We start from the raw sequence: 25,989 nt of genomic DNA, 5'->3' as shown, positions 1-25,989 counted from the left end.
ATCTCACATTTCACTGACAACCCCCATTCTCCATTCCACAGGGTGGAATTTCCCTAGCTTAGTCAATTATCTTGTTATCTCAGTTAACTGAGAATTTCCAATTTAGATATTAGATGTTCCCAAAGCTAAATTTACACTCAAAAAGTGAAGCTTCTGTTTTTAGAAGCTTGAGTCAGCTCAGTCTGAAACTCAGCCCCACCTCCCCCGACTAGCTGTGTGATTTGGGCCAGTTCCTTAACCTTTCTGAGTCCCATGTCCATGTCATCAAATGAGGATAATAACGATAATAGTAGTTCTCACCCGCACAGGATTTGTTTTGTGGATATAATTCTATAAATATATATACAGAACATACATAGGTGATGTATAAAGCCATGTGAGATGCAGTAAGTAGTCCATAAATGTATGCTGTAGCTGTTTGTATTATGTATGCTATTCAAAAGATTATGATCTTTCTTTCATCTCACATCCATCAGAATGGCTACTATAAAAAAAAAGGGAAATCACAAGTGTTGGTGAGGACGCAGGGAAAGTGGAACCCTTGTGCCCTGTTGTGAGAATGTAACTTGGTGCAGCCACTATGGAAAACAGCATGGCAGTTCCTCAAACAATTAAAAATAAAATTATCATATGATCCAGCAAGTCTACTTTTGGGTATATATCCCAAAGAACTGAAAGCAGGGCCTTGAAGAGATATTTATACACCCATGTTCATAGCATTGTTTGCAACAGCCAAAAGGTGGAAACAACCCAAGTGTCCATCAGTAGATGAATGAATAAACAAAATGTGGTGAATCCACACAATGGAATATTATTCAGCCTTAAAAAAGGAAGGAAATTCGGACACATGCTACAGCATGGATGAACATGGACATTATACTCAGTGAAAGGATATTATACTCAGTGAAAGAAGCCAGTCATGAAAAGACAAATACTGTTATGATTCTACTTATATGAGATACCCAGAGTAGCCAAGGTCATAGAGACAGAAAGCAGAACGGTGGTTGCTGGGGGCTGGGATGGGGGGACAAGGGGAGTTGTTGTTTCATGGGTGCAGCTTCAGTTCTGCAAGATTCAAAGAGTTCTGGAGATGGATGGGGGTGATGGCTGCACAACAGTGTGAATATATTTAATTGCACTAAACTGCACACTTAATAAAAGTGGTTAAGATGGTAAATTTTATGTTATGCATATCTTACCACAATAAAAAAAAATGAGAAAAATGAGATCACGATCTAGCTCTTTCCTCTGAACTTTTTCCTCTTGGAAGCCCTCCATCTGCTGGTGAGAAACTAGTCCCATCAATTGTTGTGCTGGGTACTGACCAATGAAATCAGCCGCCAGTTCCCAAACAGGGGACAAAACATTCCCTGAGGACTGGTGAGACCAAACAGGTGAACCCCCAGAGCAAGGAGCACTTGGGGAGAAGCCAGGGGTGAGGTGGGGGTGAGGGGCGGTACGGGAGCACAACCAAGGCGGGAGGACAAGCGCGATGCAGATGGGGAGCCAGCAAGTGCACCCTCCCAGGCCTGTTTCATTCCGTGGATTTCCCCACAGAGAGTCCACCTGTCACCTTATGTCTCAAAATGCAGGTGTTCGCTTAGAATAACAGAAATGTGAATTAAAATGACACAGGTACCATACTTCACCCCGTAGATCAGTGAAGATCCAATGGGGGGTCAGCACCCTAGGCTGGGGAGGGAGTGGGAGACGGGCGTCCACTGCTGGCAGGACACCACATCCGGAAACCTCTGGTGGGAAATTTGGCCATGCCCATCAGAGCTACAGCTGTGTGTGTCCTTTGACAGAGCAGACATACCTGCATGTCCGTGAAATGATGCAAATAATAGGAGAATCCCAGCAGCCTTGTTTAATAATAATAAACAAGATTATGGTGTAGGCTCTGGTTCTTTCCTGAGAGGCAGCCCAGAACTGACAGGGGCCAGGAAAAGGGACGAGGGTCATCCGGCTGGATGGGATCTGGGGTGTGTGTATGAGATCAGTCTGGCTTCATGACCCTCAGATCCCACGCGAGAAGGGCTGACACAGGCTGGAGAGATGGCTAAACCCATGAGAACGGAGATGCCTGGCAGGACACTGACCACCGAGGGTGAGGTGTGGACACCAGCATTTCATCCCCCTGTCATGTCTGTTCTTTCTTTTTCTCTTCCATCTCCACCTTCCTAGCTGCAGCCCTGCACTGACTTGGGCTGTCCTAGAGCTCAGTCTTCTAGGGATCCTGGGACTTCCCCAGGGTGGGACTGGGGGAGTCCCTGGGGAGGGGGTAGGGTCAGTCAGCCCTTCATTGTTTACCCTTCGCTTCTCTTTTCCTCAAAACAAAGTTTATTGAAAGAATACACACACACACACACACACAAGCAGGAACTCTGCTGATCAAGAAGGGAGAGGGAGGGAGCACTCATGGTGGGGTTCTCAAAGTGTGGTCCTGGAACCAACTCCAGGGACTCCATTCCCCCCACCTGAACCTGGGGAGCATACAAATGTGAAGATTCCTGGGCCTTACCCCAAACCCACTGGGTCAGAATGCCTAGGAGTTCATGTTGAACAACCACTCTTAAACATGAGGAAAATCCAACAACCACTGGCTTTGGTGTTTCTTCATTCTGGAAGAACTGAGTCCCTTTCTCAGCAGAGTTTAAATAACAGCCATATCCAACTCTAAAAAATACAGTTTACAAGGCACATCAAATCATATAAACTATAACTTGCAAGGTTTAGCTGTGAAATGAGCAAGGCTGAGGCTTTTGAGCCGTGTAAAATGGGAGAGGGGAGATTGTGAATAGAGCTCCTGATGGCTCGTCTGCACACAGCAGCCGGGATGTTCACTGGCAGGTCTCCCCCTTGTTTACAATCCTTCAAGCCTTCTTCCCACTACTTTCAGATAAAGATCCAAACCCTTATGGTGACATGAAGGAGGCCGACTTGTCGCTTAGCCCTCCTCCTTCCCACTCTGACTTCTGGACGCCCTGGTTTTCTCTCAGTCCCTTGGGTTCACAATATGCTCTTCCACCCCAGGGCCCTTGCACATGCCATTCCCTTCTTTTGTCTAGTTAAGTCCTCCTTGTCTTCCATATTCCTTTCCTTTACAGCCCCACTGTTGGAATGGAATTAGTCACACCTTTGTGGGATCATTTGACTTATTTCTCTCTCTCCTGGCAGCTTCCTGATGGCAGGGACCATGTCCAGTTCTGCCATCACTGTACCCCTAGACTTGGCTCGGTGCTGAGGCTCTGGGTAAATACTGGGCAATGAATGAGTGATAGCAACAGTTATCACTGTTGACTATAAACAGTTCTCACTAGCCTGGCTATAAACAGGCTTCCTACTGCCTTAGGGAACCAAACTCCTTACAGGATATAGAAAAAAGTCTGGAGGGTAAAACCCTGCAAATATCAATATTGATTTTTCCCTGAGCCAAATGATTACAAGTGACTTTTATTTTCTTCCTTATATTTTCCTTTCTCCCAATTTTTAAAAACAAGAAGCATGTAACTACCTTCCATTATCGGAAAGAGTAAATGATGTCGAAATACTACGATACCAATAGTCAAAACAACATGTCAGCCTTGCTGATGAGTAGAAATCTTTAGAAGCATGACTGCCTATTCTTTAGGATTGATCCAGGCAAATAAAACAAACAATCCTTTTTATTTGCTAGATGTAACCTCTGGGTAATTGCAAGGATGATTTTTAGTAATATAAATCCCTGACATTTTTTTTTTTTTTTTTTTTGCAGTACACAGGCCTCTCACTGTTGTGGCCTCTTCCGTTGCGGAGCTCAGGCTCCGGACACGCTGGCTCAGCGGCCATGGCTCACGGGCCCAGCCGCTCCGCGGCATGTGGGATATTCCCAGACCGGGGCACGAACCCGTGTCCCTTGTATCGGCAGGCGGACTCTCAACCACTTCGCCACCAGGGAAGCCTAGTGACGTATTTCTTAAGCTAAGTCCGAGGAGCAGTAAGCAGTCAATTATTTATATACAATGAATGCAACTCAATTTCTGTCTAGTTAATAACTGTCCTCATTAGTTCCCTTTTCCAAATGGCTTATTAATGTCAGTGGATCCTCATCTCAACCCTGTGCACCTCTGAAGATTCTTCTCAGTCTCTGTTTTAGGAGACCATAATAATGATCATTGTGTCATTCACTGAGCACCACATGCCAGGCTCTTTATATGCATTTCTCACTTAATCCTCAGAATAACCCTGTGAGGTAAGAGGTTTACAGACAGGGAAAAGGACCTCAGAGTGATTAAGTAATTTGGTTGAAGTCACTCAGCCACAAAGTAGCCTAATGAGATTCAAACCCAGCTCTGTCTATCTCCAAAGCCTGTGCTTTTAAAAATTACTACAGTTTTCTAATATCATAGTCAGGTTCAAAACAGAGATCTCTGTCTCTACTTTAGCCAGACAGGAAATAAAACGACCCCAAATCTATGCCTTGTTAGGATAAAGAAGAAACTACAGTTCTTCTTCTTCTTCTTTTTCCTCCCACTTTGCACACTGAACAGATGTTCTTTGTCCTTGAAGGGAGACCATATCATGGAGGAGAATCTCACGGGGAGGTTCATGGAGTTATCTTTAAATCTGTTGCGTTTACAATAAACATTCTCAGAAAACTAGGAATAAAGGGGGAAATTTCTCACTTGGTAAGAACATGTATAAATACCCTACAGCTAACCTCGTACTTAACGGTGAAAGACTGACTTTTTTCCCCTAAGGTCAGGAACAAGCGAATATAAGGATTTATACACTGCTCTTGTTCAGCAGAGTCCTGGAAGTCTTAACCAGGGAAATAAAGCAAGGAAAAGAAGATTCAAGGCATTCAGATCTCCTTTTCTGAAAGAAGAAATAAAATTGTTCTTATTTGCAGATGACATGATTGTTTATGTATAAAATCCCAAGAAATCTACAAAAGCCCTTATATAAGAAAGTGCAGTTAAGGTTCCAAGATCCCAAGAAGCATACAAAAATCAACTGTATTTCTATATACTGTCAATGAACATGTGGACACCAAAATTAAAAATATAATACCATTTACAATCACTCAAAAAAAAAAGAGAGATATACTTAAGTGTAAATCTAACAAAACATGTTCAGGACTCGTATGCTGAAAACTACAAAACACTCATGAGAGACACTGAATAAATGGAGAAATATACCATGATCATGAATTGGAAGACAATGTAGGAGTATATGAATTATTCTCACATTGTTATATAGGATTAAACACAATTCCAATCAAAATTACAGCATGATATTTTGTATATACAGACAGGCTTACACTGAAATGTAAATGGAAAGGCAAAGGAACTAGAATAGGTTAAAAAATTGTTTTAAAGAAAAGTGGGAGGAATCACTCTACCTGATTTAAGACTTACATAGCGACAGTAATCAAGGCTATGTCATAATGGTAGATCCATTATGACAAATAGATCCATGAAACATAATAGGGAACTAAGAAGTAGCCCCCATAGAAAGTATGGCCAGATTATTTTTGACAAACTTGCAAAAGCAATTCAATGGAGAAAGGATAGTCTTCTCAACAAATGGTTCTGGAACAACTAAATATCCACATGCAAGAAAAATGAACTTTGACCTAAATCTCACATCATAAACGACAGTGAACCCAAAATGGTTCATAGATTTAAACATAAAACTATAAAACACTTAGAAGAAAACATAAGAGAAAATCCTCAGGGTCAGGGACGTTGTGGCATGTTCTTAGACATGACACTAAAAGCATGATCTATAAAAGAAAAAATAACTACCTGGACTTCATTAAGAGTTAAAGCTTTTGCTCTGTGAAATACTCTGCTAAGAGAATGAGAAGACAAGCTACGGATGGGAGAAAATATTTGCAAACCATCTATCTGACAAGGGACTCATATCTAAACTACATAAAGAATTCTCAAAACTCAATGGTAAAAAACTAAACAATTCCATTAGAGACACTTAAAAGATATGAAGAGATATTTCACTGAAGAGGATATGCAGAAGGCAAACACATACATGAAAAGACATTTAACATCACTATCGATTTGGGAAATGCAAGTTAAGACTATGATGAGATACCACTACACACTTACTAAAACAGCTAAAATGAAAAACAGTGTTTATGCTAATTGCTGGTGAGGATGTGTCTCATACATTGCTGATGGAAATGAAAAATGGTACAGCCATGCTGGATAAGTCTGGCAGTTTCTTTACAAACCGAATATATATAAACACATATGTTAATCCATGCAATCATACTCCTGAGCATTTATCACAGAGAAATAAAAACTTATGTTCACACAAAAACCTGTATACAAATGTTTATAGTACATTTATTTGTAATAGCCCCAAATGGAAACAAAATGTCCTTCAAAAAGTGAATGTTTAAACATAGGTGATACGTCCATACCCTGGACTATTACTCAGCAATAAAAGAACAAGCTAATAACCTAAATGGACGTCAAGGGCATTACAATGACTAAAAAAAAAAAAAAATCAATCGCAAAGGTCATAGATAAATGATGAAAATTATAGAGACGGAGAACAGATTAGTGGTTTTCGGAGTGTGGGGACGATGGTGGGAGGAGGAATTGTGACTATAAAAGGAGCATCACAAGGGACATCTCTGATGATGGAATACTCCTATATCCTGATGGTCACACCCAAATCCACACGTGGTAAAATGGCACAGGACTCCACACATGCTTCGTGCCATTCTCTCTACCATTTGTGCATCTATAATTATTTCAAAATAAAGTTTAAAAAACTCTGTTGAGTGAAGTCTGAGAGTGGTCTGCCTTTCACAGTCCTAAAGGGATTCCATTGCATTTCTCTTTCTGCTTTAATATTTTAATCCCTTTCAAAATTTTAAAAGGCTCAAAGCCACTGTTTTTATAATTCCTTACTTACAATTTCTTCCAACTTCCTTGGCTGTCAATGAGCTGGGACTGTGGACCAAGCCACAGCTAATTCAGAGAATGGAATGAAATGAAGTGAGAGAGCGCTGAGGCCACGCCCAGGGCTTACCCTGATTTACTACTTGGAGGTACGGGGGCGGGGGAGGGCTCTGAGGGGCCCATAGTCTCCAGAAGCTCTGGAAAGGGCGAGAGGCCATTGCTCAAGCTGGGCACTTCAGGTGGCCGTGGCTGCCAGACGCGGAGCAGGTGAAGGTCAAGCATCAGCTCTATGCCCACCTTCCAAACCGCGCCATCAGGGTGGGACACTGCACACACAGTCAGCAAAGGACACAGGGCCCATCGCACTTTGCACTGTGCTCATTCTTACCACATGTGCCAGGGAGACCCAGCACATGCCGGGATTGGTTATTGGTGGCACACCGAGGAAGGCTGGGACTGTTAGCCAGAGGCTGTGCTTTACAAGAGACTGGAGTCCACAGAACAGTAAGGACTTTTGGTGGTGTGAGGGGTAGGGAGGGTCGGGGACTGGCTAGGAAGAGGTCTTACCTCTAAAACAAGGTCTGAATTTTCATGCCTTCCAATCGTAGTGCTTTTATTCAGGACAAAATAGCCTTCTGCACTCTTTAGATAGGCTTTCATATTCTCTGCTTTCCCTATAAAAGGTTTTCAGAAAACAATTTTGTTAGAAAAATACAGTCCTCTAATTATTCAATGTCATATTTAGAATGAATGGAATACACCATAATGTCCACAGGAGAAGTCAGCAGAGGTAGGAGTGGATAGCTGGATTTAACAATGATCACAATGATAATTCCACACATTTTTAAGACTGTCCTTTTAACAGTGATATCCGGCATAGATGAGCTTGCTTCTGATCACAAGAGGACATCCTTTGTGTAATTCAGAGCACAAACAAGCAATAGCAAAAAAAAAAAAAACAACAAACAAATCTGAATTCCACTGATAACCGCTCTCCACCTCCCATTAAGCTTAGTTTGGGGTTAGTTATCTGACAGAATCAAGTACTCAGTGTTACTAACCCACCACTTACTAGCTCTGTGACTCTGGGTGATTTACTTATTCTCTCTCTATGCCTCTGTTTCCTCATCTGTAAAATGGGGCTAATAATACTCTGTATCCCAAAGAGTTTTTTGAGGATTAAATGTGAAGCATCTAGAATGGTGATTGCTACACTAAACACCCATTTGTCCTACTGTGATTGTGACTGTTATTAATCTTGGGCTTCTGAACTTTGACTCAAGAAACCCCAACTTCTACAGAGCTTCTTAAAGTGTGGAAGAGTCAGTCATCAAGGAAATGGGCATTAGAAGATACTTTCTTTTTAAGTCACCGCATTCCTTCATATATTTCGGTTGAAAAAAAAATGATTTCCAAAGACAAAATATCAAGATTATAGCTTGGCTGTACGGTCAAGACTCTGTACGTATCTTTTCCTGGCATTTTATTAGGAAAATGTCAAACACACAGAAAAGTTGAAAGAAGTGGATGGTGAACTTCTATAGAACCACCACCCAGATTCTACAATCAACATTTTGCTCTATTTGCTTTTTCACATATCTACCCATCTATACATTTTATATTTTAATGCATTTCAAAGTAAATCCTATACATGGTTTTAAAATTTATTTATTAATTTTTGGCTGTGTTGGGTCTTCGTTTCTGCGCGAGGGCTTTCCCTAGTTGTGGCAAGCGGGGGCCACTCTTCATCGCGGTGCGCGGGCCTCTCACTATCGTGGCCTCTCTTGTTGTGGAGCACAGGCTCCAGATGCACAAGCTCAGTAGTTGTGGCTCGCGGGCCTAGTTGCTCCGCGGAACGTGGGATCTTCCCAGACCAGGGCTCGAACCCATGTGCCCTGTATTAGCAGGCAGATTCTCAACCACTGCGCCACTAGGGAAGCCCTATACATGTTTTTTATTATTTATTTATTTATTTATTTATTTATTTATTTATTTTTAATTTTTTTTTTTTTTGCGTTACGCGGGCCTCTCACTGTTGTGGCCTCTCCCGTTGCGGAGCACAGGCTCCGGACGCACAGGCTCAGAGGCCATGGCTCACGGGCCCAGCTGCTCCGCAGCATGTGGTATCCTCCAAGACCGGGGCACGAACCCGTGTCCCCTGCATCGGCAGGCAGACTCTCAACCACTGTGCCACCAGGGAAGCCCATATATACATGTTTTTTAAAACGTAAAAATTTCAGTGACTTCAGCTGGTTCCAAGATGTTGATGATAATTCACATGATATTTGAATTCTGATCCATCTCAGTGCCATGTCAAAGATAGCCTCTTTTCTTTTTTTTCCTTTTTTTTTTTTTCTTTGGCTCTGTTGGGTCTTCATTGCTGCATGCGGGCTTCCTCTAGTTGTGGCGAGCGGAGGCTACTCTTCCTCACAGTGCGCAGGCTTCTCATTGTGGTGGCTTCTCCTGTTGTGGAGCATGGGCTCTAGGTGTGCAGGCTTCAGTAGTTGAAGCACGTGGGCTCAGTAGTTGCGGCACTAGGGCCCTAGTTGTGGCTCGCTGGCTCTAGAGTGCAGGCTCAGTAGTTGTGGTGCACTGTCTTAGTTGCTCCGAGGCATGTGGGATCTTCCTGGACCAGGGCTCGAACCCGTGTCCCCTGCATTGGCAGGCGGATTCTTAACTGCTGAGTCACCAGGAAAGTCCCCAAAGTCTCTTTTCAACTGAAAGGTCACTGAAGTGTGAAGTTCTTAAACTGTGGATAAAAACAAAAATCTCTAGGTCTGACCGTAGAGGGTCTCCGGTCTGGCTCTGCTTTCCATCAACATCTCCATCATCATTCCATCACTGAATCCCTACTAAGTGCCAGGCACTGGGCTATCCTTTTACACACATGGCCTCTTTTCATCCTCAGAACCACCCTGCGAGGCAGGTGTCAGTATTGTCCCGCTTTACAAATGAGGAAACTGAGACTCAGAGAAGTTGAGGTCACACAATAGTAAGTGTGTGACAACTCTGAGCCTTTGCATGTAACCAGTGTACAAACCTCCATTGCTGCTGGTGGGGCAGAGTAGGGGTGGGGGAATTGCACTGTCTGCTGACACTTGGCACATGTAATAAAAGAAAGTCCTTGAAACCAGCATTCTATCCTCTGAAAGGAAGACGAGACCCTACCTGGGGGTAAGAGAAATAAAAATAAGCAGCATAGTTTATATTTGTAAACTTTGAGGCCTGTGGATGTCCCACAAATATTGATGCTTTCATATAATGAGAAATACATTTGATTAAGTTCGCTGTCATGTATACAGGGGAAAAGACATTTCCTCTTCCCAAAGAACCATGCTCTGCTGCCTTCAGTTATTAATCTTCAATTGCAGAGGACCATGTTAGCACGCAACACATTCAAGTCTAATTAAGCTAAAATGGAAACTTCCAAGAAATGTCTCTTCTGCAGGAAAACCACAGGAAATGCCACTAATCTAAAACTTAAACTTGGATCATGCACATATTTGTTTTTTAGCTCTCACCCCAGACGTCCCCAAGGCTGGGGTCTTCTCTCTGCTCAGACGTCCCCCCTCGGGGCAACCACCTGACCACTCTGGCTAAAGGCACCCTCAGTCATGTTATTCCCCTGCTAGTTTTCCCCTGCTGTGTTTCCTTCCTTGTACTTATCATTCTCTGACATGTTCTTGTTCCTTTCTTTAGTTATGCTTGCTGTTGGTTTGTCTTTCACTAACATATATGTTCCTGGAAAACCAGGACTGTGTTCATTTTGTTAAGAAGCAATTCTTCATGGGTATGTTGTGTTTGTACCCATCTTCAGAGCAAAGGCATTGAAAGATTTTGTCCTGCACTCACTTTCTGAGGATGCTTGTATGGCAAACAGCCTGGGAGGATAGAGGTAATGTTTCTAATAAAGATAACGGCTCCTTCTGGGGCAAAAGTTGGGCAGGTTTGCTAGCAGCCCCTTTCAAAGATTGCAGTTTCCTGAGTTTGGAGTTCCTTACCTGGGACACAGACCCACTGTGCACACAGCATCCACACTGGCTGCTCTGCACCACCCCAAGGGACTTTCAGGGCAACAGGAACCAATGTGCATATGCAGCTCTGCTGCCTGTTATGTCGGCTGTGCTGTGAGTAATCAAGTTCTTTGTTTCTGGCCCAGGAGTCTCTTGTCTTCTGCCAGGAACTATAAGCTGGGCAGGCTAACTTACTAACTTTCAAACAGGGTCAAATGTCAGACCCTTTGCAGTTCCTGCCAGTTCTGTGCATTACCCCTTCTCCAGGGTAGGGGGCGGCAGGGGGGGGCAGAACCTGACACATAGTAGGTGCTTGGGAAACACTTGCTGAGTGAATGAAAATACAAAGGGCACCTCTAAGCAAGTCAGTACAGCCAGCTGGCTAGGAAGCTTTGATAGTAACTACCTTTCATTTTTCCTGTCAGTATCTAGCTTAGATGACTCCTTGGAAAACCTAAATTCTATCTCTTTAGCTTTTGGATTGGACAATATTTCTCCACCTTCATTTTGCCCTGTGCATCACTTCCTTGCGTGAAAACACTGTCAAAGTAATTTGAATGTGTGGAGCTCTGTGAATTCGTTCTTACTCAGTGCCATGGAGCACCAGCCACAGGAAAGAGCAAAAGGGCTTCAGTCATCTGCGTTCCCCCGACCACTTTGGATGGCTCAGAATTGGGCTATAGGAGCAAACTTACTTTTGAGGTATACAGTGACCTTAAAGTTCCTTAAAGAAGGGGAGTTCAGGTAAGGGGTGTGTGTGTGTGTGTGTGTGTCTCTGACCATTGGGTGGGTGTTGTCCATAAATCAGGGGAAACAGGGGTTCCTCTCTTAATCCCAGCTATACCCACAGGACATCCAAGAGCTGGTGCCCAGGAGAGGCTTAAAGCTCCCGTGCCGCCTCCCTTGGGGGGCGAGGTAGGGGCTGCACTTAGGAAGGAACGGCTGGTGTTGGGGCACCTTTTCTGGGGTGCTCCTGGCGACCCGAGCCTGGATCAGAGAGTTCGGACTCGGCTGGCGCCAGGTCCCCTGCCTACCCCAACGCCCTTGACCTCGCAGGGCTGGCCTCCTCCGGCCCAGGTTTCCTCCCGCCGCCTCCTCGCGCGCCGCTCTCACCTGGCCAGAGGAAGAAGCCCACGCCTCGTCCTCCGCCGAGAGCCCTGACCTCCGCTCTGCCGCCCTCCTGCGGAGTCTCCAGGCGAAGGCCCGCAGCCCGCGCGCCCGCCCGGCCTTTTTACAAACGTCGCCACGGCAACGCCATTCTGACGGCGGAGCGGGGAGGGGCGTGGCGTGCGCGGCGCCCGAAGATGAGGGGGAGGTGCGCTGGCAGCACCCGGCCAATTACAGCCCGCTGCAGCGCTGCGAGCCCTCCCCGACCTCCCCCCTAGAGGTCCCCAGCCCCGTTTCCAGGATGGGGAAACAGGCTCAGTGTTCACAGAAGTAGCTGCAAGTCTTACAGCCGGGAAGGAGCAGACTCGAGAATCCTTCCTAGTGATCTTAGCTCCAGGCTTGGTGCGTTGAGGAGGGGGTGGTCAGGCGTGGGAGGGTAATGGAGCTGAACCACGAGAAGCTTGGAGATTAGTACCCCCCGTCCCACCGGAATCTCTAGTTCTCTCTGTTGTGGAGGAGAAAACAGAGTAAGCTGGGGGGACCATCACTTCTGGGGGTGGGGGTGGAGATGGGAGATGGGTGGGGTGGAAGGAACACTTGGCTGAAAGAATGAAAGATTCTCCCACGTGCTAAGGAAAGGGTATTTACAAGCCCCCAACCTTACTGTTCCTGTCCTTCCCTGTCAAAACTCGCGTTTATTCATTCATGTGTTCCTTACTTCTACAAACATCACCTGAGTCCCTACAAGGTCAGACGGTGGCCCCAGTGTTGACCTGGATCAGATCCTTAAGAAACCCCCCCGCACTCCCCATGGGCATGGGGCTGGGGGGATGGAGCGTGTGGAGAAGACATGCAAATGCCAACTATCTCCCCTCACCCCATGTCACCTTTTTCAGATCAGCCCCTTCTGTCTGGGAGCAGAACAGCCCTGCTGACTACCTACAGAATGCCTCATTTCCCTGGCAGGAAATGACAGACAAGGTGCCCCAAGACAAACTCAAAATATTCATCTGAGAAAGATGAAAGATGGCAGACTCCACTCTAATCAATTAGAAGAAGATATAAGAGAGAAAAATCATGGAAATCGATATGGGATGGAATATATGGTAAAGATGCTCCCACATGCCTAGAGGCTCTTGGAAATGCACATTCCCTGGCACAGACCTCAGAGATTCTGATTAAGCAGCTCTGGAGCATGGTCCAGGAATGAATTTATTGCATTCTTGCAAATTCCTTGTGCATTTGTTAAAAGCTTGGCAAAACCTCAGGACTTATTCAACCCTGCAGTTGAATCGCAGAGCCCTCCCAGAACTTTTCCCTAGAAATCTCTTTGAGGCCCTCAGTCAGCCTGGAAGGTTCTGCCTGGGTTAGTTCCATTCGACCAGAAAGACCTTAGGAATGTATGAGGAGTGACCACAGAGGCCGGGGCCCTGAGTGGTAACTTCAGAGGAACAGAGAGGGTCAGGCTCAACTCTCCAGGCACATTTCTGCCTCAGGGCCTTTGCAGTTACTGTTTCTTCTCCCTACCAGGCACTTCCCCCAGGGATCTCCTTCAGCTCCTTCAGATTTTTACTCAAGTATCACCCTATTTAAAAGGGTCTTGGAATTCCCTGGCGATCCAGTGTTTAGGACTCAGTGCTTTCACTGCCCGGTTCGATCCCTGGTCGATCCTGCAAGCCCCATGATGCCACCCAAATAAACAAAACAAAACAAAAAACACCCCCCCAAAAACATGAATAACAAAACAAACACCTCACTCTATTGCTCTTCCCTTCATCTTACCACTCCTCTAACATGCTATTTATTTAGTTTCCTTCTCTTATTTGTTGTCAGTCTCCCCACTCCCAACTCCCCCCTGCCCCCCAACTTAAGCTCCATGAGGGCAGGGATTTTTTTCTCTTTTGTTCACTGCTGTATCACCAGTACCTAGAACAGTGCCTGAATGAACGAATGAGTGAATGAACAGGGGCAGCCCTTGCCACCCACCCACAGCCTTGCCTCCTACTCTTGAGCTGCTGAGCTGAACTGTCCTTACCCCAGGACCTAGGCTTCTGTAGCCTTGGCCCTCCCCAGCCCCATGCCCATCTCCATGCTTGTCTTCAGTGTCATCAACATGAGCACAGAACGCAACCCTGCTCACTGCCAGCCAGACCCTACGGAGCCCATCCAGGCCAGCCTGGAGCCGGAGCCGCCCATGGCCCCCTGATAGGCTTGGGAGAGCATATGTTGCCATTAGTCCATCTCTCGATGAGGAAATACTAAACGGAGAACAAAGCTGACATTCAGGCTCACTGGAGCAGAAATTGCCAAATCTTGATTGGATCCTGCCACTCCCCACAGGATGCCACAGTGATCTCAAAGGGTGTGTGAAAGTCTAAAAACCCAGTTCCATGTCATCCACTTAAATTTCAAAAACAGAAACTAAAATACCCCAATAACTCATGGCTTTATCATAGCATGTCCTGGGCTGAGTGAGAGTTGTACTTTGCGATGATGGGGTGTTCAAAATACTGCACCTGGGGAATTCCCTGGCGGTCCACTTTTTCGGACTTGGTGCTTTCACTGCCATGGCCCGGGTTCAATCCCTGGTGGGGAAATTAAGATTCCGCAAGCCACAAGGCATGGCCAAAAAAAAAAAGAGTTTTCTAGCTTATACGGGCTCCTTGGTGATGCCTGTAATCAATCAATCTTCTTGAGCTCTGGGTGGCTACCAAGGCTGTACTGTGTCTCCATCAACATCAGGATGCTGGTGTCTGAAAGGCCTGGGTCCAGGTCCCAGCTTTGTCATTCCCAGCTGTCCTCCTAATACTGGAGCGAGTGATGTTAACTCCGGGCTTTCCACCCGCAGGGCTCTGTCCCAGTCCTTCCTGTGGATCATCTCATTTAATCCTCACCATAACCTGGGGCAGTAGGTGTGTGTGAAACACCTGGACCTCGGAGCTCTGCAGAGAAGCGCCCAAAAGTGTCGTGACGGGTGTTATTTCTATCACGTCACTCCCACTGGAACAGGAAAATAGGGCTCAAGAGCCATGGAGGTGTGTGACCAAGGTGACACAGCCAGAACAGGATTTGAATCTAGATGACTGTGATGGGACGGTATTTTCCCCGGGGACCACAGGTGACAGGTGTCACAACCACGAGACACCCATGCTCACCACCTGCTTTCCCTCAGCCCTGAACAATCTGGGCTTCCGGCTGTCCTGAAGTTAGGGCAGTGCCTGCAGCAAGAGGGGGAGGGAGCTGAGGCCAGGAGGGGGTAGCTAGGGCTTGCCAGGGACCTCTCCTGCCACCCACTGGGCTTCTTTCCTGCAGGACCTCTGCCCCATAAAATGTCATTGGGCCGCAGTTACCTTCCCTGGGCTGTCCTTGACCGGGAGAGCCCATCCACTGTGCCCCCTCCCCAGATCTGCTTGTTGTCCCCTGCATTCCAACAAGAAATGAATGCTGGCCTCCTGCCTGGAAGAGGTAGGGAGCTTGCCCAGCCTTTAAGGGGTAAGAGAGAGCCAGGGCAAGAGCTGGAAAAGGAGAAAGGGGGAGTAAAAGAGAGAGAGAGCGTTCGAGGATCAGGAAGTAGCTAAGCTGTTGAGTAGGTGACAGATGGGAGAGCAAAGGGCCATTGGAGGCTCCACAGTCCATTCATAACCTGACGCTATGGGCTAAGGAAATGCAGGTTTTTATACACACACACACACACACACACAGGTTCACAAAAATAAATTCAAACCACAAAATCACAGCTGGTCACTGAGGCCTTCTGCGGCCGTGCTCACCCCCTTCCCCTGTCAGAAAATGAGAAGTCACCCAGGTGTTTTCTCAGATAGAGACAAGGCTGGTTGGGATGTTCATGTCTTGCAAATCAGAGCTCTGCCAGGGGGCTTCCCTGGTGGCACAGTAGTTGAGAATCTGCCTGCCAATGCAGGGGACGTGGGTTCGAGCCCTTGTCTGGGAGGATCCCACATGCTGCGGAGCAACTAGTCCCGTGAGCCACAGCTACTGAGCCTGCGCGTCTGGAGCTTGTGCTCTGCAACAAGAGAAGCCGCGATAGTGAGAGGCCTGTGCACCGCGATGAAGAGTGACCCCCGCTTGCCACACCTGGAGAAAGCCCTCGCACAGAAACGAAGACCCAACACAGCCAAAAATAAATTAATTAATTAATTAAAAAAATTAAAACAAAACCAAAAAACCACTCTCTCTAAAAAAAACAAACAAAAAAACAGAAAAAAAGCTTTGCCAGGTAGGTCAGTCTGTATGTTCTGTTTGAAAGCTGCAGATGAAGGCTGCTGATCCCACCTCTGATCGGCCTGGTTTCGTTTGTTTGTTTGTTTTATTCTGTCTGTACCTCACTTCTCTCACCTGTAAAATGGAGGTAATAGCAACATTGACTGTAAAGACCACATGGGTTAATATGTGTGAAGTAGTAAACTGTGCCCGGTACCACAGACTCCTTCTGTGAATGTCCGCGTTGCTGTCTGTCTGTTTGCTTGTTTTTGTTGTTTTCTTGATGATGTGGGAGGACAGCACCATCTCAACCCGATCACAGCCATCCTGGGGAGAGCTTTGATTTGCATCGTCTCAGTCCCAACCCAGACAAAGTTGACCTCTGAACACTCGCATATCATCTTGCTTGTTGCCCAGGGACATTTCTGGGTGTGGGTGTCAGAGGCAGGCTGAGCTCCCCTGATCGCTGCTAGAGGGATTCTGAGAATCCAGCTGGTCTCTGTGGCGTGGCACGTGCAAGAGAACTCCATATATTCAACTTGCAGGCATCCAGGCAAATCAACCTCCACTACTTTTTTGGGGGGGATTAACAATGAACCACTATGAATGAGGTTAACCAAACTAGCTAATATTTACTGAGGCTTGTTAGGTACCAGCCGCTATGCCATGCACTGTTTTATTTAATTCTTGGCCCAACCCATTTCACAGAAGCGGGCTCAGAAAAGTCAAGTAACTTGCCCAGTTACAAATCTTGTAAGTGATAGGTCCAAGATTCGAACCCTAGCTGTTGGACTCCAGCATATTTTCTTTTTTGTAAAGTTTTGTTTTCAAAACATAATATACATCTCGAAAAGAGCACAACTGATAAGTGTACACTTGAAGAATTTTCACAAAGTATATGCACCCACCCTAATCAGAACCCAGAACAAGAAGCAGAACATCACCACCCACCCCCTCCCCTCCGAGAAGACTCCCTGTGCTCATTCTTGTTACCCCCTCCCGCTTGTCTGACTTCCAATCATAGATTAATTCTGCTTGGTTTTGAGCTTCATGGAAATGGAATCTTACAGATTCCATTTGCTGCCTGGTTTCTTTCACTCAACTATGTGAGGTTCGACCACGTTGTCTGATGTAGCTGTGGTTCATTCATTCTCACTGCTACATTGCATTACACTCTGTTATCTATTCCTGCAGAACAAATTATGGCAAACTTAACGGATCCAAAAAACACACACTTATGTCACAATTTCTGTGGGTCACGAATCTGGGCTCTGCTTAGCTGGGTTCTCTGCTCAGGGTCTCTCCCAGGCTGCAATGAGGGAGGTGGCCAGGGCTGGGGTCTCATCTGAGGCTCAGCTGGGGAAGGATCCTCTTTCCAGTTCATGTGGTGGTTGGCAGGATACAGTTCCCTGAGGGTTGTTAGTTAGTCTGAGGGCCTCACCGCCTTGCTGGCTGTTAGCCAGAGATCCTGCACTGTTTCTTGCCATGTGGGCCTCTCCATAAGGTGGCTTGCTTCATCAAAGCCAGTGACAGTCCATAGAGAGGGTCTCCAGGCAAGATGGAAGTTACAATCTTCTGTAACATAATCACAGAAATGACATGCCCATCACCTTTGCAGCATCTACTGATTAGAAATAAGGTACAGTCCTGCCTACTCTCAAGGGGAGGGGACACAGAGGTGTGAACACCAGGGATAATTGGGGGCCGTTGTGTATGCCTTTTGGTCTGCACATGTGCACATATCTCTTGGGTATATATCTAGGAGTAGAATTTCTGGGTCACACATACGTCCGGCTTTATGAGATACTGCCAAACATTTTTCCAAAGTGCAGATACCCTCTACACTCCCTCAGCAGGCTATGAGCTTCCCAGTTAGAGCACATGCTTTCAATACACTCCTCCCCTCTCTCTTTACAGAAGCGGTGTTTGAGCTGGGGCTCTTTGGGACGACAGGTCCTAATTCTAGCCCCATGTCAGAATCACTGAATTCCCGGGCCGCTTCGCCAGACATTCTGATCATTTGAGGGCTCAAGTACAAACTGGAAGGTCCACTCCATGAGGCGAGGATCCCTGTATCCTTGGTGTCCGGAGCAGTACCCGGCAGCAGTACCTGGCAGGTACCAGGTAGCTGGCACTCAATAAATGTTTTTTTGATTAAGTGAATGAGTTTAGGAAATATTGTTCAAGAGATGGGCCCCAGGGAGGGTATAAACTGCTTAAACGGGAAGGAAACTTTGTTGTGTCTGAGGCTGTGTGCATTTTTCTGGGAAGAGGGCTCAGAGCCTCAACCAGGTATGTCCCCAACAAAGGTTAAAGGCTGCTATGATTGGCTACTGTCCGACTTAGGTATTTTATCACATGAAGAAAGAACTGGTCCCAGGGTTGGAGGCATGGGAATTGTGGACAAAGGTCCCATGGTCCTTAGAAGTAAAAAGCGAGACAGTGCTTTCCTGGGGTGGCTCATAAACTGAGACCTTGCTTGTTTTGACCTTTGACCCATGGTAGTTCTTTTGGTACATCTAGCCACTGCCTGGCCTCCTGGGACCCTCCCTGTGTCTGTCTGTTGAACAGAAAATTCCAGAAGGCCTCGGTGCCCTGAGTTTCCATCAGGGGCAAGCCAACATGAGCCTTAGCTTTTGAAAAACCCCTTTCAATGAATAGAAAGCCTCCCAGTTTATCTGGTTTGAGATGACCTCATCCTTTGTCACCTTCTCTCTTGTTTTCTGGAGGTTGCTCAGCGTCTTCCTGTTGTCTGCATTCTTTTCTCATGTGAACAGTGCACCTATTTTGGGCATTTTGTTGTTGTTGTTTTGGGTCATTCCTGTCACACATTTTTTATATTCCTTTCCAGTCAGATCAACCTCATGCCTCTCTAGACATTTCTTCTCAGGTTTCCTCTGAATCATTTCGTTTGGTCTAAATATGTCCAGTGTTTCCTCCTTCCTCACTGCACTCCACATAGACCCTCTCTTTTCCGCGGAACAACTGTTCTTTTCTTTCGAATCCCTGACCCAAATCCTCATCTTTCACCATGTTTTCTGACTTCTCCTAAGAACTGATTGTTTTTTGAAACTTAAGCCTCAAATATCATCCCTTCTAATCTGCGTCTGAATTTGGATCACGGTCAAGAAGCAGGGGAGACAGGAACGTGGCTGCGTAATTAGGATCCTCAGCAGAAGGGCTGAGTGTTCATCGGGGGGATCAGAGGGGCCTGGGGATGGAGCAAGAGGTATCTTCTTCTGCCTCGGGTAGGGCTTAGGGTGGGGTTGTCAGGAAAGCGCTAAGAAAAAAGGAACCATTTGACTTGAGTTTTGAGGGAACAGTAGGATTTCCGGAGGCAGAGCAGGGAGAGAAGAGGATTGTCCAAGGAAGGAGCAGTGGGAATGGAGGCTAGAAGATGAGTCATCAGAGAAGTTAGGGAAAGGAGTACAGAAGGAGAGGGGTGGCCAGGTGCTGAGACCGCAGACTGAAGGTCCATGGTCAGCCCTCAGATATGTTTGTCTGGTTTTCCCAGTGTGTTAAGACTTTTAATTAGTTGCTGAAGGGAGAGGCCTCTTTCTGTGGAGTGACAGAGAAACCTATTCAAATTGTCCTCAGCATGAATGCAAATTCACTGGTTACCAAAAATGAAAAGTCTAGAGGGAACCTCTGGGTTCAGGCTCAGATGATTTCATGAGGCCTTGGCCTCTCTCCAGCTCTCAGGGATTCTTTGAACCATGTGGATCCAACCTTAGACAGAATCTCTCTATAATGGTCACAAAAAGGCGGCCGAAGCTCCAGCCCTTACATCTTCTCAGCTTTGAATTCCATAGGGAAGGATAAGAGTCTTTTTCCTAAGCTTCCCTCGATGCCCTCACTGTCTCTCATTTTCTCTGGGTGGGTCACAAGCCCATTCCTGAGCCAATTATTGTGGCCCAGGAGACTGCTCTGATTGGCTGAGCTTGAGCCACATGCCCAGCCCTGCAGCCAGAGGTGGAATCAACACCATCTCTGAGAAACTGGACTGAGACTAGGAGAAAGGTGTTGTCCCCAAAGGGGGATCATAACCCCATAATATTTTAGAAGAGAGGTCAATTGCTATTAGGTGACAAAAACCAGATGTCTACCACAGTAGCCAACATGTACAGCTCATTGACATCTGGATTTATGCCTTTTTTTGGGAAAATGGGAATATCTGGCAATACCTGGACTCTCTTCTTGTATATAGATCAACAATCTGCTGGGGCTGAGAAGAGGCTCCCTCTTTAGATACAGCCTATGTTCTGCCTGCCCAATGCACTGATCATATTTCCTCTCGGGCTCCTGGAAGCACTTGAATTTTTATTGCCAGCATAATTTGATTCTGTAAAGAAATCTGTTTTTCCCACCAGAATGGAAGAGCCAAATGTACAGGGGTCAAATAGCTCTCCTGTGCTCCCACAAACTCCTGAGGACAAATGCCTGGCCATTTTTGATAGTCTCATTCCTTGCTCATTTTAAAAGCCTTCTTTAAACAAATATTGAACACATAGTGATTTTAGAATCTGTTATCTGATAATTCTAACATCTGAAATCTTTGGGTGGGAGTGGCAGTGGGGTGGTGTCTCAATGTCTTGTTTGTTGTGTCTGCTTACTCTGGCTCATACTGACTTATTGCTTGGATGTTTAGTAATTTGACTGTGATCTCATTCTTGATTGAACTTAATCTGTGGGAATCCTGAGGGGTCTGATTCCTGGCTGCTTTGCTCTCGGAAGTCTTTTTTGTTTGTTTCAGCTGGATGCCAGGGATGCTAATAACCTCTGAACACTGACATTTATTTCCTCAACTTGGGAGTTTTCCCACTGAATACATGGAGTATAAACTTGAGCCCCAGACCCACGTGGTTACAAACCTTCAGGGTGATCATCATCATCATCAGTATTGTGGCCATTATTAGTTTTCCCCTCCAGAGCCACATTGAAAACTACAGGTTTTCATAGGCTCCCCTTTCTGAAAGTCCAGAAAAAAAAAGTTTTTAAGCCCTCCTTTTGCCAGGGTGTGGAGCATCTTTGAGGGTGCCAGCTTAATATAGGCATCTTAGACTTGGTTAGCTCATTTTTCAAGGCCCAAGGCTTAATCTCCCTTTTCCTGCACTTACTAAAGGCAAATGGCTTCCTCATTTGCTTATGCTTTGGCTGTAGCTCACTCTGTTTGTGTGTGTGTCTGTATGTTCCTTTGAGATTGCCTACATAAAAATTGTTTTTTATTCTGGGATTTTGGAAACACACACAAAACTAGAAAAGCCTGCGATTAACTCCATGTATTCATCATCCAGCTTCAACATTTTCCCAGTGTTCTCTCATTCTTTTTTCTTCCTTTTTGAGTTTTTTTCTAGGTTAATTTAAAGCAAGTTGTGTCATTTCACCCATAAAGACATCCTAACTGAAAGGACTTTTTGTTCCTTTACATTATCCCCGCCTTGACATGATCACAGCTAAAAATACTTATAATCATTCCTGAATATCATCTAATATTCAGTCCATGCTCACATTTCCTTGATTCTCTCAGAGATATCTTTTTTACTGTTGGTTTGTTAGAATCAGGATCCAGACAATGTCCACACATTACACTTGGTTGTTATGTCTCTGACATGTCTTTAATTCTGTAACAGCAACTCCCCGCCCCTGACCTTTTTTATCCCCCAGCCACTGATTTGTTGGAGAAACTGGGTCTTTTGTCCTGGAGAACATTCACATCCTGGATTTGGCTGATCACTTCTTCTTGGTTTCAGTTAACTTGTTCCTCTTTTCCCCATGTTTCCTGTAAACAAATAGTTAGATCTAGAGGTCTGAGGAGATCAAAGTCTTTTTGTTGTCCAGACGCCTTCATAGGCGGTACTGTGTGATCCATCCTGCATCACACAGTGAGCACATAATGTCTGGTCATCCTGTTTTTAACGATATTGAGATTGAATGGTAGGTCCAGTGCTAACAGACTGAGCCATCCATTACAAAGTTCCCAACGGCTTTTTTTCCCCCAATAATTCACATTTTAAATTTTTAATTATGGTAAAATATACATAACATTTACCATCTTAACCATTTAAAAATATACAGTTCGGGCTTCCCTGGTGGCGCAGTGTTTGAGAGTCCGCCTGCCGATGCAGGGGATGCGGGTTCGTGCCCCGGTCCAGGAAGATGCCACATGCCGCGGAGCAGCTTGGCCCGTGAGCCATGGCCGCTGAGCCTGCGCGTCCGGAGCATGTGCTCCGCAACGGGAGAGGCCACAACAGTGAGAGGCCTGCGTACCGCAAAAACAAACAAACAAACAAACAAAACACACAAGTGGCACGGAAGAAGCCAGAATCTTAAGAATACCTGGGCCCAAGGAAATCTTGGAAGATAGTGAGTTAAAGAGAATAGTGAGGATAATGACGATGGTAGGAGAGCATGTATGCTTTGTGGTCCTATGTACTAAGGGTTTTGTATACAAGCTCCCATTGGGAAGGCTACGAGCTAGGTGCCATTTTTATTCTCATCTTAAAGAAGAGGGATCTGAGCTAATTAAGCAGAGGGAAGGTTAGGGGCTTTTCCTGGCTGAGACCACAAGACAAAGCGGTGGTCACGCCCCCTAGCCAGGACTTGATTGGTTGGAGATTTGATTGGCAGGAGAGCTGAGCGGCTTCTCCTGCCAGAAGCAGCTGGTGCCCTTCAGCCTTTCTTACACTTCAAGCCCTAAGAAAGGGCTTGCGTGCTTCCCAAGTGGCAACTTCTGTGCATTTAAAAATTTCCTCTTGAAAATCCCAGCCTTAGCCCATTCACAAAAGGTATCTGGGTCCTTTCTTGGCGGTGGCCTAGTCGTATTCACCAAAGAGAAGAGCACGTCCCATAAGAGCTGGCGGCTTTGGGAGGACCGGGGAAGGCGTCAGCTGGCAGGAAGCTCCCTGAAAGAAATAGAGGAATCCCCACCCATCCATGAGCTGCCTATTCTTCACCCTTAGAAACGGGGCTTGTGATGTGCCAGGCACTGCAGGCATTTTGCCATTTAACCCTCCCGCTGCCCCACGCAGTAGGCCCCTTGCTAACAGTTTTGGTTGCTTTTGTTGAGGAACCTGCGATACAGAGGTCAAGCCACTTACTCAGGGTCATTCAGGGCAGTGGTGGGGCTTGACCCCTATTTGTTTGACTCCAAATCTGGCCTCTGAACTCTGAGAGACACTGCCGGCTTCTCGAGTGATGTGGGAAGTGGATTCGAGTGAGCACGGCCTGGGCCGCGGTTCCCGTCCCTCTGCCACATGGACAGAGCCACAGACCCAGTTCGCTGTGAAGGCCCAGCATCTTATACCAAGTCTCATTTTCACAGCCAGAGATATTAGTGTGGAAATAGGACTTTTGATTCTTGAAAGGTCTGCTTGGTGAAGAGATGGTCAAACATTAAAACTACAAACTCCATTTTTTTTGGGGGGGCAAGTCTGAAGCTTAAGATGTGTAATTTCATCTCAGTGCTTCAACCGTGCCACCTCTGTGAACGGGTGAAGAGTTTCAAAGTTTTATACAGGAGGCTAAAAAACTAAGGCTCCTTGTGAAAATACTAAGTGTAAAACTTAGAAAAGAGGAATTCTGCTTTCTGTTCATTTCTGCTTAAAGACAACGAAGATATACTCCCTGGAAGGAACGGATGCCAAGACAGATGTATACAAGTGCCCTTTAGGATCCAGCAAAACTTTCAAATGGATTATTGTTTTCTTCCCGACAAACAGGGATTTCTGACAACATATTAACAACAAGCCTGAAATGCAAACCTGAGTCCTGGAGTGAAACCCCCAGGAGCAATGGTGCGATGTATCCAAGGGGGCCACCCTGGTAAGAGAGACACAGAAGGAGGGGGTGTGGAAAAGTGAACATGGGCGGGGGAGGGCAGCAGGTGGGGAGGGAATCCTGTTTCTGCCACTTAGTAGCCAGGGAAGGGTACCCTCTGTCAACTCAGCTTTCCCCTCTCTCTAAGGGGCTGACACTTGCCAGCATCCCTTGCGGGTTGATGGGAGAGATGAAGCATGTGCGGTGTGGAGCAGGTGCCTGCCCCTTGGTAAGCCTTTCCCCCAGTTGTGAATTCCACGAATTTGAAAGCTACTAGTTGTAGCTCTTCTGGGGACCCTGACAAAGGTTCAGGTTGGCCATTTCAGACCCTTTTCGGCTGAGGGATGTCCAGCGCCAAACAGGCTGGCATGTCCCTTGCGTTGTGTGTGAATGAGGCAGCCCAGGAATAATGCATGTGAAACCTCATTATGTAAATCCTCAGGTTTTCAGTACATGACAATGGCTTTTTTGGGGACCCTTCTCTGTCCCATTCTGTGGTCTGGTGTCTCTGCTTTGGGACCTAGTCTGCCAAGCCCTGGGGGCGAGGGTGGGCACCCTGGGGAGGGGTGAGCTCTCCAGAGGGCACATCAAAGGGAAAGTCACAACTCTGTCACTGGCCCAGCTCTCCCTGGCATTGCTTGGTGTGAAAGGAAACTGTCCTCTGCCTGAGGCAACCCCATGTCACACACAGATTAAGGCCTGTAATGTTTAATTCAGAGCAGTGAGCACTGGAAACACCACATCCAGGCTCCCTCAGAGCAGGACAGCCACTTTTCATTTCTGGGGCTCTAAGCCAGAGAGCCTGCTGTCTGGAAACCTATTGCCTGGAAGGTTCGCAGGATGGAGGGCAGGCTTCTGCAAGGAACTATCTGACCATCACCTCCTGGTTGAGGAGAAGGGCACCCTTCTATGACCTTGGCCTCCTTAGAGCTCATGCAGGCAACAAACACACACATACAAATACACACACATGCCAACACACAACACATACTCACATGGACACACATACACACAAGCATGCGTATACAAATACACAGCCCCAAGTCAGAAAGACTGGAGTACTATTCTGGCTACTCAGAAGAGCAAACCCAGATCTTTATTCTCAGAGAGCTTATTCCTCGGTGTATCCCTGGCACCTGGCAGAGCAATGAAAATCAGAATCGCCGCCTTTAAAAACACTCGGGCTGTTCACTCAACTGATTGTGGTCATCATTGCAGGAGGCAGGGAAGTCAGATCATGATGCTAGACACCCTTAAGCTCAGTACAGTGCTGTGTGTCAATTATATCGCAATAAAACTGGTAGAAAAAATAGTTATCTGGATAGAAAGAACAAGATAAAATACACGAATTATCAAAAGTTAAAAAAATACAGACGAGCTAGACTATGAGTCTCAGAAAGCACTGTTCACAACAGCCAGGACATGGAAGCAGCCTAAATGTCGATGGAGGAGTGGATAAAGAAGATGTGGTACAAATATACAGTGGAATACTACTCAGCCGTAAAAAAGAATGAAGTAATGCCATTTGCAGCAACATGGATGGACCTAGAGACTATCATACTATGTGATGTAAGTCAGACAAAGACAAGTATCATATGATATCACTTATATGTGGAATCTAAAAAAAATGATACAAATGTGCTTATTTATAAAACAGAAACAGACTCAAAGACTTTGAAAACAAACTTATGGTTACCAAAGTGGAAATGTGGTGGGGAGGGATAAATTAAGAGTTTGGGATTAACATATACACACTATTATATATAAAATATATAATCAACAAGGACCTACTGTATAGCACAGGGAACTCTACTCAATATTCTGTAATAACTTATATGGGAAAAGAATCTGAAAAAGAATAGATATATGTGTATGTATAACTGAATCACTTTGCTGTACACCTGAAACTAACACAACACTGT

At 45.9% G+C, this 25,989-nt stretch overlaps 2 protein-coding genes across 2 annotated transcripts in view; both read right to left on the bottom strand.

Moving 5' to 3' along the window:
* The window catches only part of LOC308609806 (forkhead-associated domain-containing protein 1-like), a gene marked incomplete at its 3' end in the record, with an annotated part of 90,888 nt that extends 82,615 nt beyond the window's left edge, over positions 1-8,273 (bottom strand). The window contains exon 1 of the mRNA XM_081259107.1: positions 7,482-8,273. Coding sequence (XP_081115233.1) covers positions 7,482-7,574 — 93 coding nt within the window. The 5' untranslated portion in view covers positions 7,575-8,273. The remainder of the gene's footprint in view (positions 1-7,481) is intronic.
* The window catches only part of LOC308609790 (forkhead-associated domain-containing protein 1-like), a gene marked incomplete at its 3' end in the record, with an annotated part of 332,609 nt that overhangs the window by 178,375 nt on the left and 128,245 nt on the right, over positions 1-25,989 (bottom strand).

This window comes from Mesoplodon bidens (genome assembly GCF_964165515.1).
Source record: "Mesoplodon bidens genome assembly, contig: HAP1_SCAFFOLD_103, whole genome shotgun sequence".
NCBI classification, from domain to species: Eukaryota; Metazoa; Chordata; class Mammalia; order Artiodactyla; family Ziphiidae; genus Mesoplodon; species Mesoplodon bidens.
Note: the sequence above shows the minus strand (reverse complement) of the source record. Positions and strands in the feature narration are given on the sequence as shown.